This window comes from Ylistrum balloti, unplaced genomic scaffold (genome assembly GCF_031769215.1).
Source record: "Ylistrum balloti isolate Yb309-2 unplaced genomic scaffold, AGI_CSIRO_Ybal_v1 Utg370240, whole genome shotgun sequence".
Lineage (NCBI taxonomy): Eukaryota > Metazoa > Mollusca > Bivalvia > Pectinida > Pectinidae > Ylistrum > Ylistrum balloti.
The window spans coordinates 2036475-2054229 of NW_026782195.1; the positions used below are offsets into that span (position 1 = coordinate 2036475).

Consider the following 17755-nt stretch of genomic DNA (forward strand, 5'->3'; position numbering starts at 1 on the left):
GCAAGAAATGACTGCTGTTTGGAAGCATCTTGTTTGAACTAAATTATACTTTATATTACAATAGAAATACCAATGCTCCTACACTCACACAGCGTTTATCAAAGTACAAATGACCCCTCCATATTCAAATGAACCACTTTAAAAGACAGTTCATATGGCTGCTGTTCATTGCTTATCTTGCCTTGTTCTACATAGACTGTGTTACCCTAGAGATAGTACAAGTTATCGGGCCAGTCAATTCTCAAGAGAACTCGCTCAATGTACAGACTTTCCACGGATTCACAGCGCATTGTCACCTTTTATGTGAAGTCAATATGAAATGTCAGGGGTCAGATACAATTAGTTTCATTAACGTACGACCTATTGCGAAAGCGACGCCCTGGTATCAGACAGGGATGAGATTTCTGTATACGTTTTCAGTTCACGGGAAATTCGCTATTCCAGTGATTTTAGAATGAAACATGTGCTACGACTATGCTAGGCACGTGACACCAATTGCAAAGACATTGTAACACGTTTAACCTCTGCTTGGCGTTACCAGGGTAACCATGTATAAAACATAACTGCGCCGTTATTTGTAACGTTACAACTCCAATCGTGTATTTTGACTTAGACGCATAATAAATCGAAGCTTGCTGATGACGAATCGAAACAAGGTGTTGGTTCAAAGGCAATGAAAGTCGATTGATAATATATAATTGAATAGATGTGCGTACTGATACGGTGTTAATTAACGTACAATCCGCCTCAATGCCACCTAAATCTGCTTTTACGACCAAATTGCGATCATTGTCCTTACTGCTTTATACAGAGCTGTGTATTACGACAATATAATGAAAAGATTAAGCAATCTGAAAAAATACAGACCAAGTTATTTTAGATCTCTAACGTTACAAAAACTATAACGGTGGTTTCTTTTTTATTTTCAGAACATTTTTTGTTTACTTTAAATCAATCATGTGGACGATTTTACAGCTTCATATCGAATGAAAGGAACCATTATGCACCCATGATCCAGAATACAACGGTAGTACATCTTGTAAGCTCTGTGCCAGGTAGAATATCTGACTTATAACGGGAATTTTTTGGGTTTTAAACATTCATTATCTGTAGATATTTTTGTGGATTTCCCTTACCTGAACTGATAAACCTTCTGTTTTTTTTAATCAAAATAGACTGATAAAGTTTTTGTATGTATTTTTCTTGATAAGCTGGCGAACGTAATGGACGTTGTTTGATTTGCCTGGAATGGCCTGATGAATATTGATTAATTTGCCCTAAATAGACTAATGAAACATGTTGGTGAGGATTCCGCTGATAAAAAGGACTGATCGACAGCATGCTCAGTTTACACTTAAATACTTACATTTATGAACTGTCAACGACTGATCGAAGTTATGTTCATTTTAAACTAAAAGACTTTCATGTATGAACTTGTTGTCATTTTACAATAAAAAAAAAAGACCAATGGGCCTTATGATCGTTTTACACCAAAATCCATATGATCGTTCCTGAAAAGCTACTTTTGCAAATAGGTTCGTAGATTCCCAGCTGTTTTACGTTTAAAACATACCAAGGTGAATGTTTGCACTATGGGAGGTTCTCTGTGTGATAAGAGTGAACTGACCAGTAAAACTTTGTCCTATATGCACTGATAATGTTTTGCTGGTTTGATAATTTTAGGAATAAGACACAAGAATATGGCTATTCAGGCTTAAAATAAATTTCCTGATCATTAAATGTAAATAAGTATGAGAGTATTATTTGAAATTGGCTGAAATGCTTGTTTTAGACTAATTACACAGAAAATTCCTTTTACTTTAGACTAAATAGATCCGCATTTCTATGGTTGGTTTCAGACTAAGTCAATCAAATCTTCAGACTAACAACACCACAGTATTTGGTTCGCTCGTTTCTCAATAAGAAGAATTGATAATTAAAATATGTTGGAATGTCAGTTGAACTTAAGAGATTGGAAAATACTTTATTTCAAACTAAATTCAAATATTAATGATATGCCTGCTCTAGACTAAATGTTTGTTTGAATATGATGTTTGTTTGACTAAACTGACTTTAAATGTTTATTTGATTTAGAATAAAAAGCTGGACTTATTTTAACCTTAAATACGACAGATCAGTTCAGTGAGGGTGTGTGGTGGATGTACAACAGGTATGGAGAGTGTGGACATAATTAGCATGTTCCTGATTAAAAGCACACTTCAGTGTACCATCTGTACGTACTAAAGCGCTGGTGAAACAAAAGATGTCTAAGGTACTAAGTGTTGAGGACACAGGAACCATCATCAGATTTCAATGTACAGAACTACTTACACGATTTCTTTAAGAAAAATATCATTCGTCATATTTCACTTTTTATGTCTATGTAATACATCAGTATGTCAAATTTATGCCTTTCTCATTTGACTTTTTAAGAATAGGACAGAAAATATTTAGTCTGGAACTCTTAAAAAGATATTTTGTTTTCAACCAGTGTTTGCAAACGGAAAATATTGAAGAATTCAATACTGTTAAAAAAGAACATTTTCCAATAACACTAATGTAAGTTGTTCAATTTAAGATAATTTCTTGTCAATTTTAATATATAAGGCCAGAAAAATTAAGAACCATTCCAGACTAAATATTGGGACTAAAGGCGAATAGAAGGAACGCTAAATGTGTCATGCATTCACCATGAACAAGTACAACAACAGCACCAACAAAAACAGCACGCTCTGCTTCCTCGGTCCCCGGCTGGCGCTGGCGATGATGGTGGCGAATCAGCGGATTGAGCATGCGCACCGGCCCTGCTATTGCGCATCCTCACGTCGTTTTCGTTTGACGTAGAAGACTGCCTTCGCATTACCGAAGTCATCTGAAAAAAATATAAAAAACATCAAATAAAAATATTCTACATTTCACGACTGATTAAAACTAAAATCGTAGTGAAAATGTAAAAATGTGATCAAAATTATATTTCTAAAAATGCCAAAACTTAATACTCTTCCCTTTTAGAAATAATTTCTCTAATTCCTTCATAAAGATCATTAACCTAGACTGGTTTTAGACTGGAATATATAGCTACGACATAGGTATGCTCCAATTGAAATGAGTGTTAGTTTTTTTAATACAAAGGATTATCTTGAAATACGAACTATTAATACATGATAATACAATTTATGTTTATCTTGACAATTCTGTGTTATATATATATACTTCTATCATAGCTCGTAGTATAATTGGTAAAATACAAAATGTTGGTTGTTCCATCGCCTTGGATTTTAAAATAAGTTCGTCAAATTAGGAGTATATAGTTAATATACTTGAATTATTAAGGGCTATCAAGTGAGACAATGTACAGCGGTGTTTAAAATGCCAAAACTGATAGTCCTTAATACCATTCCTCTTATAAAAAGGCACTGATTATTGTACTATCCATGTTGACGAAACCCACACCCATTAGTCAGTGTAATCACAATCTCTGTTATTATGTCCTCGCCCTCCATTTAATTTCCTCAAAATGTAATCACGTGATCGACATTGACAGGGTCCCTTTATATAATTGTCGTGACGTAGCGTGCTGTACGCTTTGTTTTCATTTCATCAAATGTTATAGTACAGAGTACTGAAATTGATTCGGTAGCAGGCTCACCTACTCATCATACCCTAAACATTGCATGTATGTTGTTAGATAGAATGTGAAAAGATAGTAGTATAATAGCACGAAATAAGATTTCTTTCTGACAGAGTGAAATAATTATAAGTTCATCGAAACGCCATGTTGCTGCCATCCATTGAGACAACGCACGGAAAAAAATCATAAAGAATGTTGAATTTCCATGATGAAAGTTTATGTTCAAATTTAATTCGAATATCTATTGCATAATTCTAATAACATGAACATACATCACAATTTATCAAAATAAGCAGAGTACCGAGTTTAGATTAAAATGGATGTAAGCCCACTCATCTCGGTTCTAAAGACTGTTTTATAAATAGAATAGTTCTTCGCATAATTTATAAGTTGACAACATGGTCACGTGATTCAGATTTATTTTATGGAAAAAAGATCTTTTATCTCCTGATATATATTAAGATTAATTTTATCGAGATATTTTTCGAACATTTTCATATTTGTAGAAAAAAGTGCATTTCGTTTTAAAAACAGTAAACATTTTACGGGTTTTTTTGTTGTTGTTGTTTTGGTATGTTACTTACAATACCATACGTACTGTATGTATAACAAAGAGTATAAAATGGATATATCATATAGCATGAAATTAAGTTATCATATTAAAAATGTCAAATCCTTAGCTATTCCTATTTTTAGACATAGCAAGAATTTATGCGAATAGAAATTCTTGTTATATAATATAAACCTCATTGGTACATCCGTTAAGTAAGTACAAATATTACCACCATTAAAGTTTATCAGCACACTCACCATTTCACCCAGTCTACTGATACTTGTGACTTGCTCACCCTTTCACCCAGTCTACTGATACTTGTGACTCGCTCACCATTTCATCCAGTCTGCTGATACTTGTGACTCGCTCAACCTTTCACCCAGTCTACTGATACTTGTGACTCGCTCACCTAAAATCACTTTTCCCCTACCACACAAGGCTGTAAAAGTTGTTAATTTGTACATTAATATGAATTAAAAGTTATCAACGGTACAAACCATTATTTTGACATTACTAAAAGCATGAGATTGACAAAACGTGTAAGATTTGAGTTTAACATACAAGCTGAGCAAATGATATTGACAGTCCCTACCAACAAGTCTCCCTTCCCAGGATCGCACAAACACGGCTATTTTCTCACATATACATATTGGATATACGGGGATAAAAAGCACTAGTAATGTTTCTAGTCCATACACATACATGACTGTCGCTTTTTTTATTAATGTAAACATGATTGGTCCAATGAAAACATCAGGTCACACGATACAGCGCAGGTAAACTACTGACTATCTGTTTAACACGACATCAATTTGATCCAAATTCAAATATAATATATATATAAGTCTTATCGCATTTAAATATCAGACAATTAAGAGTCAAAAGTGTGCATTAATAAATTTAAAAGAGGACAGGTTCTGAGAAATATTTGTAGCTGTTGTCAGCTGTAGTCTGTTGATTTCTCGCGAAACCGACGATAATTTCAGTTCCGACGTGTATCCACCAAAAACCGCGCATGGAACCGTGTAGTATGGTAAAAGTTAATTTAAGCGTCACAGAAGTGTCTCAATCATTATGTTTGCTTTATACAATATTTTTCGGGTAATATTAAATATCCTTAAGTTCGGGATAATATTAGACAACTTTTTTTTGACAGAAACGAAGACTTAACTTTTTAACGCAATCAGGAAAATGGCCATACGTCAGTCTTCTATGTCTGTAGAGAAATTGGAAAAGATTTGTGATTTATCAATAATTATTTGGGGACTGGGGGCTGTTAATGTCGAATTACGTCACGGCATGTTCTCAATTATCGACCCGCTTTACAGTTGAGGTCTTTATATTTTATCAAAAATGTTGTAGGTGACAGAACATACCTCTTGTATGTTTATAGCACACTGCTTGACGTCAGTCGGAATGCGAGGGATGCGTAATGTAAATCGTGTAAACAGTGAAAATAACGTCATCACCCAAGCATCGAGTTTAAAGTTTTTGTAAGTAAAAAACAAATCCAAACCCACTGCAATGTTTTAACGTGTCCCTATATCGAACATACTTTTAACTGTTAAACTATTTACTTCAATCATATAAACATACATCGTTTCACCATATATCAGGCTTGTCGACACTGGACATGCAACTCGAGAAGCGAAATCAATTATGACGCATCTCATGCCACTCGCATGGTCTGGCAATAATTGCCAAAGGAGAAACGTCTTCATTCCTTTCTGGAATCGTTAATTCGTTGAAATGATGTTTCTTGAAAAATAAAAATGGTATGAGATCGACAAGTAAAATAATTCAACACGTTTACCACTCTTCAGACTTTGCCTGCCAACCTCTTCATCGGCAAAGCTGGTTTCTTTACAAGCAATCACTATGTGTAAATGGAGAATGGACTACAGTCGATCATACAACCACTTAGGTTTGGTTTTAACTGGGTTTACATTATCTACTGTCTTATCAATATATATATATATATATTGTCTAGTGTCTTATCAATATATTTTATATGTCTAATGTCTTAACACTTGATTTTACATTGTCTAGTGTTTATCAATAGATATATATTGTCCAGCGTCTTAACAATTTATTTCATATTGTCTTCCGTCTTATTGATATGTTATATATTGTCTATCGTCTTATCAATATATTTTATATTTTCAAGCGTCTTAACAATTGATATGACTATTTAAGAACGAGTTCCATATGTATGCAAGGTGAATGCACGAAGTGAGTGCGTTGCTCCGACATCCAACTGGTTACAGTATATACTACCATAAAACTGAGCAGGTACAGACAACAAGTTTTAACGACTGGTAAGTCTCGGCTAGGGGACAGAATACAAAGCCTTCTTCAAACGGGCGGGCGCTCAGCAAAAGACCTAAAGTGAGACAGTGTCAATATGTGTTCAATAAGAAGATACATGCTTATATATTGCAATTCTTCCGTAAATCAACGTAAACCGAAATACATGTTGCTTTTATTGCATATCTCATGGCGCCTCAATCTCTACCAATCAGAAACACGGAGTAATACATTTCTACCAATCAGAAACACGCAGTCATACATCTCTTCCAATAAGAAATAAGCAATCATACATTTCGAAAAATCAGAAACACGCAGTCATACATCTCTACCAATCAGAAACACGCAGCCATACATCTCTACCATCCAGAAACACGCAGTCATACATTTCTACCAATCAGAAACACGCAGCCATACATTTCTACCAATCAGAAACACGCAGCCATACATTTCTACCAATCAGAAACACGCAGCCATACATTTCTACCAATCAGAAACACGCAGCCATACATTTCTACCAATCAGAAACACGCAGTCATACATTTCTACCAATCAGAAACACGTAGCCAAACATTTCTACCAATCAGAAACACGCAGCCATACATTTCTACCAATCAGAAACACGCAGCCATACATCTCTACCAATCAGAAACACGCAGCCATACATTTCTACCAATCAGAAACACGCAGCCATACATTTCTACCAATCAGAAACACGCAGTCATACATTTCTACCAATCAGAAACACGTAGCCATACATCTCTACCAATCAGAAACACGCAGTAATACATCTACCAATCAGAAACACACAGCAATACATGTCTACCAATCAGAAACACGTAGTCATACATCTCTACCAATCAGAAACACGCAGCCATAAAACGCTCTTACTTCATGCGAAAAGTATTGCAAGATATTCGATGTTATTTTGATCCATGATCAGCTAGTCTATAAAACTAAAGGATTTTCTCAGTATTGATACTGTAGAATGATCGCTGACATCAGTCTCTGGGATAAATCCTTTTGAAGGCATAAAAAACTACCGAAGAATGATTTATCAAGTCAACTACATCTAAATTAAAGGAAAACGTTTGCCTATAACACACATTCCATGACAATATGTCTTATACAGTGAAATCTATATCTTGATTAAATTATAAACTTAATGTCACTCACTAAATCCGTAATTCAATTAATGAAATATAATAAAACATTGCAGCTCATTTATTTAAATTAGCCTTTTTTTCAATTAATTCTGTATTATTTGAATCGTGGATTTTCCATTTTTCTGCTACTTCTATTAAATCTACACACGGCAAAACATCGGAATCAATAATAATATACGTGTATCATAATAAACAAGTCACGAGCTTCAATTAATAATTACACAAAAGATATGTTATGTACATTTTTAAATATTCAAAGTTAGAATTACAGAATGATTTATCATCAAAGTCATGTTGGTTGTATATATATATAGTAAACAGTATTCCAATAATTAGATACAGTCCGTGTTAAGACCATCTGATTTTCTATCGGCAATAATTCTCAATAAACTTCTAAAAATTCTTCATGTTGAACACAGGTAACACCGATAACGATTTCTCTTAAAGCCAAGCTCAATAAACTTGAGTATGTAATATATTTTAAACATCATAGTGACAGGGCGTCAAAAGTATATGCCTTTGTCTAGTTTAGAATGAAGGGAGGAGATACATGCCCTATATATCAACATGTAATTTTGTATCATTATCGTATTTTACGTGCTGACATTACGTAATTCTGTATGAAGAGAAACTGATAATGAAAATCTTATGATTTTTGGTGCTGATAAAAAACAGTGATAGGAACATTTTTAATCGAACGGATACTTTATAATATTTCACGGGTAAACATTTATTAAATCCTTAAATGATCGCAAGTAGACATGCACCCCTTACAAATAATAATATAAATTTGTAAAATATCGTTTCAAATATACATCGTAATGAGAAGTATGAGGACCTAAATGGAAAACAAACCACAGAGCATTTAACAAGAATCAAAACGTGGAAAGGGATTTGTAACGATTTCTTCTATTCAAGTGCAACCAGTCATGGAAGACAAAATTTATGTGTGAATGTTGATTTCCAACCTCCCTAATATTTACTTGTTATGTAACACACAATGTCCTTATCCACGCTGCAACTGTATTCTTAATCCGTCATCAATTTATTTATGGCATAGTTGATCCTTAAATGTACCGTACCAAAAACGAAAACAACATGTCAATCTATTAAAACACACATAAATATGGGCAATGTAACGGGAGACAAAAATAGAATGTGGAAATCACCGAAAGGTTGCCATGTATGGTAATGCCTACGTCACACTTTGTCCTGAGGGATTTCTCCTTGAACCAACAGAAACTGATGCATGTAAACGAGAGGAAAAACCAGGTCGTTATAAATAAGCATGTGTTATAATTCAGCATACGGCAGTTTGCTGGTCTCGTTAACGGAGACAAGGCCCTAATAAAATCGATGAGTGTCCTCCACTCTGACCGCCTGAACACTGCACAACGCTGTGATTATGTTTAAGCAGAAATACTATATATCAGGGATCTGTGCTGTCCAATTTTTTTATTGCATTGTCTAAGATGTGTTGTTTACTTCCTCTAAACATCTTAATAAAGGGAGTGTACAAAATAAACAAGCAAATATCACATTTCAAAACAACTTCCATAATTAGACAAAGAAGAACCAAGTAATGAAGTGAACTGCATCAGGGAGATAGTCCTTCTAGAAATGGTTAATTACACAAAAGACTTTAAATATTGAAAACAAAATATGAATAAAAGGAAGATTTACACGGAGACTCCTGGAAATGTACAAGGAGAATAAGACCAAGTGTTCCGGAAGAGTAAGCGCCTTCTGCTTGATCGACGACGTAAGTCTTGGTCAGTCCATCAGGTATGTACTTACTAGTACCAAACAAGTCCAATTAGCATCGTATTAGGAAATGCAATATTTTGCAATAAGATCATAATGATGACTGTTGAACTTTCCCACCATTTTCATAAATCTGCATCTATAGAAACTCTTCGTTGAAAGTTAATGAATTGTATCGCAACCTTGTACAAAAATCGTGATGAGTTTCCATCTTGGGAAGCAACCTAAATATTGCAATTAACTCATAGCAATGTTCCGTGGTAAGGAAATGCTTGCATGATAGAAAATGTATTATACTTTGTACATGTATACATATTGGAATATAACGAGTCTATGTTCTATGTGACTGTTACAAATTACAAGTATAAGTGGAAAATGTTTTTTTCTAGAGGTCCGTGTTCACGTTATCGATAACGTGATACTATAATATAACTTATCTATTTTAACTGCAGATCAAAACGTTCGATTCTATACCAAGATGCAGAGTGATAATTTGTGAAGAGTGATAATTTGTGAAGAGTGATAACTTGTGAAGAGTGATAACTTGTGAAGAGTGATAACTTGTGAAGAGTGATAACTTGTGAGAAACTTTATGTTGTGTGATAACTTGTGAGATCTGTTGTGTAGTGTGATAATTTGTGAGTGTGAGAACTGTTATGTAAAGTTATATAATGTAACTTGGGAGAACCGTTATTTCGAGCGACACTTACACCTGTTAGAATGTTGATGACTTTGCCGTTTAATGTCGATTGAATGGATCTAATTTCTTATATCTGTTAAGTTAGATTACTCTTTATAACTTGTCGACAAGAACAGTCAACAACTAGCGCCTGTGGAACGGATTCAACATCTACAACTTCACAGTTATGGCTTACTGAAGGGCAAGTCTGAACGCATTTCCGCAAAAATAAGCAGGTCTCATGGATGCTCCATGTGATAAACATTACAGCACAGTAAAGCTGGAAACGATTTGTTTCAAATGTTAAGCTAATCAGATTCCATTTGATCTAACGGGATATTTCGTATAAACATCACACGTGTCGTCCACGTCATCATAATTATCACGTGATCAAGTGGTTGTACCTTCCTAAGGTAAGTCAGTTCAGAAGGAAAATAATCAGTACTCTCCTTCAGAGCTACAGCTTTTGTCTAGTACAGTTGTAAATAATCGGTAATCTCGTTCAGAGCTAGAGATATTGTCTAGTACATTTGTAAATAATCAGTACTCTCCTTCAGAGCTACAGCTTTTGTCTAGTACAGTTGTAAATAATCGGTAATCTCGTTCAGAGCTAGAGATATTGTCTAGTACATTTGTAAATAATCGGTAATCTCGTACAGAGCCACAGATATTGTCTAGTAAATAATCTAGTGCATTCGCAAAATAGAGAAATGTCATCATGTCCCACTCATTGCACTCTTTGCTTAATAAAGGAAACGGACATTTTCTAAACTATATGTGGTAAAGACAAAGATATTCTATAATAACATCCGTACAAATCTGATGGGTCTCATTTCGAACAAATACTAATTGTCGAGATAATACTGACAGGCCTTAGAGAACATTAATGGTACATATACCTTACTACCAAGCGTATCCTATCTTGTAGTCAAGCAGGCAATTTTGACGAACCTTTGTCGTACCACAAATAGTACAATGAGAATTGTTGAATTTTATCGCAAAACTCTATAGCTGTGAATGTCGTGTTGGTGAGTTTTACCTCACCAGGTGAAGCAGTCAAAGAAACAAACATATCACACATGCTTTACTGAAGCAGAGAGATTTCATGCAGCTGTCAACACCCTTTTATCTTTATCTAAGATATATGATGGCTTCCGTCACAGGTCCCATATTCAAATTATCTGCTAGGCGGCGCATTAATAATTTGAAACGCTTCGATGACTGGTATTACGAGAGCATATTTCTTGGATTCAGAAAAAAATCAGTATTAACAAACACGTGTTCACACAAACGTTATCGTTCATTATCACTCATCATCAGTATATTTTTATCCACCAGTCAGTAAACACTGTTTCCAACATCACGTGACGCCAATTTGAGTCTCCATTTGTATATTTCCAATTCAGGCTATGTATTTGCAGAGAAACATCTCAGCTTTGCATAACGATTTGATATCTTTGACCAACTGGTAGTTTCCATAGTCGCCTACCAATGTACCAATATTCTAGAGTTGTGTAAGAGGGCCTAGAATGTATGATGTGATGTGACTATATTAATCTTTTTCTGGGACATGTACTCGTATAGTTCTCTGCTGGGTATTGTAAGAGCCTTTTCAGGTCTTCTCTGCATAGAAATGATACTGCTTTCGAGTCTATATTGTCTATATTGGAGTTGGCTGTCTTGTGTATGTCCAATGAAAAAACCTTTCTGTATGATCTCTGTAGGAACGGTGACATTGTTGTTCTATCGTTGTGTTACATATTGTTTCAGTTTTGTACATGCGCAGAGGCGATCTCCATCAGAGGGACAACATTCGCGGAAGTCAAAATTGGACAATTGTGTTGCGACTACAATTCTTATATTCGTTTATATTAATATTCAACAACATAAAGAATGGACAATTAAAATCTACCGCCAACCCAATATTGTAACATTTTTTTCTTTAATTGGACAAGGAACGAACATATCACTTTCATAAATATTCTAATATTTCTAAATATTTCATTCGAGAGTGAACTTAAGAACCAAACTTTTAAGCAGAAAATAACCACTTAAAATCTTGAACTTTAAAAATTGGTCATGATACTAAACAATAACATTCAACTTCATTCAACAACACAATTCCTTACAGACGTGGGTTTGCAAAAAGGTTCTGATAGTGTTTCCTTACAGCTTTGAAGTAAAACCACAAAATTCGTTGATCTGTGTTTAAACGATATCATTTCTTAGAGGTCTAGATTTGTGTTTTAAGGGTATCATTCCTTAGAGGTTTGAATTAAAACCATAGAATTCGTTGACTCGTGTGTTTAAACTATACAAATCCTTATATTCTTACATTTAAACGATATAACTTCTAAGAGGTCTAGATCTGTGTTTAAACGATAGCATTCCTTAGAGGTCTGTGTTAAAACGGTACAATTATTTAGAGGTATGTATTTAAACGATAAGTTTCCTTAGAGATCTGTGTTTAAACGGCATCGTCCTTAGAGGTCTGTTTAAACAATATCATTCCTTAGAGATCTGTGTTTAAACGGCATCGTCCTTAGAGGTCTGTTTAAACAATATCATTCCTTAGAGATCTGTGTCTAAACGGCATCGTCCTTAGAGGTCTGTTTAAACAATATCACTCCTTAGAGATCTGTGTTTAAACGGCATCGTCCTTAGAGGTCTGTGTTTAAACAATATCATTCCTTGGAGAGCCCTGTATTCAAACAATCACAATACATTAGAACCTTGTGTTTAAACTATGCCCGTATGTTCAATTCCCAAGATTGCTTCAAATAATGCATATCCTTTGAGACCTGTATTGAACAATACAGTTCGATCGCGTCTTCTAGAAAATCTTTGCAATGACAATACTAGTCCATGACGTCATCCCGGGGTCCTGTATTCAATCATGATTACTGTTGCTAACTAGGGCGGTGTTGAATATTGCTGTGGAAGGAAGGGTTGTGATCTTTCCAGGGTCCTGTATTCAATCATGATTACTGTTGCTAATAAGGGCGGTGTTGAATATTGCTGTGGAAAGAAGGGTAGTGATCTTTCCGAGGTCCTGTATTCAATCATGATTACTCTTGCTTGTAAGGACATTGTGGAAAATTGCTGTGGAAAGAAGGGTAGTGATCTTTCCTAGGTCCTGTATTCAATCATGATTACTGTTGACCAGTTTTTGATTTTTGTAACTACAACCTCTAAAAGGTGTTGAAAATACTTGGATTTAGAAGGTAAAAATCATGACAGGCGAGAACAGTGTTGCAGTAAAATGACCAAGGATTACAAGTTGAATTATTGACGTTTGTGTTAATGTTACCTTTAGTAATTCTGAGTCACGCTGTTAATTAGGACTGTACTTTGGAACATAATAAACTTTCTGTTTAAAGACATTTTACGTTGTCGTAAATGTCAACTCAACAGAAGTTGCTTCCTTAAGCGGGAGTCATGTATTTTCAGATAAAACCAGGTACTTAGGGAGGAAGACAGTTTGGATATATTTATCTGGTACACTGGCCGCTTTGAAGACGCGTCAGATCTACTAGTACTTTATGTATAATATTAACACAACATGGCGTATCCAACCAATAGATTTAAAGATATCTACTTACTTCCGTATATCAGTAGGAAAAAATATTTAAATATTGAAAGATTGAAATGATACCAGACATGAGGTGTGCTTGAGAGAACAATTTGACAATAAATATTCATATGCCACCTACATTTGTACATTTGTTTACAAATGGCATGGATCACGTGATGAGTATTAGACGGAAGACATTCCCTACAACCAGACTACATTTTTGTCATATCCTCAATTCATGGAAACGTATTGTTAAAGAAGTAGATGCGTAACATATACAAAGTTGAAATAGTTTTTTAGAATTACTTTTATCGTTGTCGACTTGATCCAGTGTCCTCCTAAAATTAACTAGTATTAATTATTTCGCTGTAAACTTATTTAATTTGGTATCGATACATGGTCAAAGTTTATTCATCTGCATCTGATACGGTACAAATAAATACAAATTAATGTGTTACATACCTACAGACAAACAAAAACACCACATCACATTGTCACAGTCAGAGTCACTTGAAATGTACAACGATCAAGTTCAAATCCAAAGTTCGTATATGATGAACGCTTGTGACAAAAGAAATTAATCTCATTGCCCCACTTGGTCAAATCACTGTAGCTGAAGAAGTGGCCTTGTACTTGAAAATCCTGACCAGAATCTTTTCATACGCGTACATGTATGTTGCCACCGGTATACAGACAAGGTCTGGGAAGTCAGCTGTGCTAGGGTGAAAGGTCAAGTATCGATCAAAAAATCAATCGATTTCTCACGGCCTACATATCACAACTCTAAGTACATGTATGGAAAACCTTTGAGTGCCGTTGAAAATCGATGCAGCTTCCATCATACTATGTATTAGTCCTAGCGAGAGAATTGCGCTGAGCACATACAGAAGGTAGGAGGGGAGCATTCTATTAGACCCCTACAAACGATGTATAAATGTAGGCTTAGTGACGGGGTTACGTGTCCACCATGCAAGTCCTTTAATGGGGATTTCAAATTAATTTACATATGGCGCGTGCATTATGTAATACTTAGAATCCAATACAACGAAGCGTTGGTAAAAGCACGCCAGGACTTTCGTCGTGTTAATTGAACGCATTACTCACGCCTGATATTGTAAAATAGGGGCTATCAGAAACCAGTGCGAGTGAAGCCTTGACCTATTCCATATGCAGTCAGCAGGAGACAGCTCTGCTCATCAGGCACAAGTCCTCATGTATCAATAAACACTAGGATCACCCTTATCACCAGTACTCCCATCAGGAGTTCCAACCCCTGTTACTAACATTGTTCTCTCGTGTGCACTGTCGCTGTTGAGTAAATTGACGATAAATGGCAGATTGGAATCTCCTACAAATTATGGCTGGCGTGGCATGAACTGACAACCAAAGAACCAACCCAGTATTACTGAAATATATACATTTTTGTAGCTTACACAGAAATAGATCATTATTTTGATAGCTTGTCTCAAATATGAAGAAAGAATCGATTGTTTGATAGATATTTTCATATTTAAGTAAAAATGAACACAATCCTTACTATCACAGAAATCATCAATTTTACAAAATACTTATACTATATACATGCAAATAAAATCTTTAAGACTTATGCTTTTGAACAAGTAATCGGTACATTTAATAGCTGTTGAACGTGTAATACATTTATTTGCTGTAGAACATGTAATACATTTACTTGCTATTGAACGTGTAATACATTTATTTGCTGTAGAACATGTAATACATTTATTTGCTATTGAACGTGTAATACATTTATTTGCTGTTAAACGTGTAATACATTTATTTGCTGTAGATCATGTAATACATTTATTTGCTGTTAAACGTGTAATACATTTATTTGCTGTAGAACATGTAATACATTTATTTGCTATTGAACGTGTAATACATTTATTTGCTGTTGAACATGCAATACATTTATTTGCTGTTGAACATGCAATAATTTTATTTGCTGTTGAACATGTAATACATTTATTTGCTGTTGAACGTGTAATACATTTATTTGCTGTTGAACGTGTAATATATTTATTTGATGAACATGTAATACATTTTTTTGCTGTTGAACATGTAATATATTTATTTGTTGTTGAACTTGAAACAGTAAAAAGGTCGAAAACCATGACGTCATCATTACTACGCCAATGGTTACCTCGCTGTGTTATGATATAGCATTACATCCATGCAGTCAAAACAGTCTTAATAGTTTTAAGTGTCACATATCTATTGTTTATAGAAATTAATTAATTGATATAAATCACAATGGATTTAATCCCTGATTGACAGACAATGGAAATGACTGCTCAATCTATATAAAAATAAACTTATTAGATAAGCGGTTTAATTGGATCGTGTGAACATGTATTAATGTAGAGAACATATAGCTAGGTCTTTATAAATGCAATATTCATGTTTCAAGGATGGATTGTTATATAAAAGAAAATAGAACACAAAGGCATCGGTTTTAGACTAGGATTATCACTAAGTACATTTCAATGGAGAGGACAGAAAATAAATCGTTTATCCTTCAGAGATCTGTTTTGTTTCATAACTTAACCATACCTCTGTTAACTAATTCTACATATGATTTGTACTGTGTGTTACAAAGTACCACATGTTCTAGATCAAGTAAATCTCAAGGCCTATAGCAATTAGCGTCTTGTATCACAAAGAAGGGAGATGTCGTTGTGTCGATATTATAAATACAATCATTAGTTTTTAAAATATGATTCAATGTCTAAAAACGTGTTATTCTTTGATTGAGTTTATCTACGATAATTTTCATTTAAGCAGTCATATTTAATCGCGAGATATAACTACTTCCGGTCATTCCATATCACCCTGCCACCACAAGAAATGACTTCTTTTCGTCAATCTTGGTCTATATGGACACAAGCTCAGAAAGAATGGCAATAAGTCCAGTAAACGTTTCAGGCAATGAGACATAAGTCAATCCCGTCTTTCTATTGCGACCGCTCTATAATCGGGTCGATACAGTTGGAAGAGCGAATAAAACGGACTTTCGGAGATGATGAAAACGTATCTTTTAAGCACCTCAAAGAAGACACATGCTATTCTTGAATAAATATTGGTTAACCAAAAGGTAAATTGACAAATATATGATATTCGATTCAATAGCAGCCTCAAGAGTCAGGCGATGGAACACTGACACAATAATGTACATATCCAACAAGGAATAAATCAAAACTGAAAAATGTGGAAATGAGTGTCAAAGTAATTTCTCGGGTAAATCTCAAATGAGTCAACAGAAAGGCCAAAAGAGGTATAGTTGGACAAGGTCTAAAACAAGATCATAGGGGAAAAAAGATGATGTGAATAACGAATTTTAATCAGAATATTAAAGAAGGACAGAGTGATAGAAACAAAGAAAAGCTGTTTGAGAACAGCTCGCTTACGGATGATGTTTTGCTAATTATTCTGTGAGACCTATCTTATTTAATTGAGATAATTAAATTCCAAAAGTCTGTCTGTGATCCAGTACTGTTGACTGTTAAATTTGTTAAAAACTTTAAGGTAAGACTTGCTCCCAAACAATACAGAAAATTAATAACGTGGAAATCTGCACAAGATCTCCTTCTGATACCGAGGTATCAGGAAAGGAGACAAAAGGACACCAATTAAAGTGATCAAACGAAGCCTTAACATAAATCAGGACTGGTGACAAGGAAGAAGAAGAAATATAGTCTTCACAACTATACTTACAAAATAATCACAATTATGTCTGATTAAGTGTAGACAGGATGATGGAACGTACAGCATTTAATAGTGTAATATCTGCGGTGACAATTGATTTCAATTTCGAATTCTAGACACTATAAAGCAAACGTCGTATTCCAGGGATCCCGCACCTTCACCGTGTAAATTTAACACCCGCCAACAATTATCGATTACATAAAATGCATCCCAACCTCCCGAGTAGTACCAGAATGCTTCAGGAAAGAAGCGACTTTCATTTTCAAGAGAACAGAGATATTACTCTGACAAGCATATATTATAACGTATTAATGGTTAGGGAGATCACCCATAGAGAACAATATGTATGAGTTTCAAC

The 17755-nt window shown here is 34.7% G+C and overlaps 1 protein-coding gene across 1 annotated transcript in view; it reads right to left on the reverse strand.

The window, feature by feature from the left end:
- LOC132552194 (regulator of G-protein signaling 17-like) overlaps positions 1-17755 on the reverse strand; it is a 51314-nt gene that overhangs the window by 15125 nt on the left and 18434 nt on the right. Inside the window, exon 2 of the mRNA XM_060216342.1 lies at positions 2715-2872. Coding sequence (XP_060072325.1) covers positions 2715-2872 — 158 coding nt within the window. The remainder of the gene's footprint in view (positions 1-2714; positions 2873-17755) is intronic.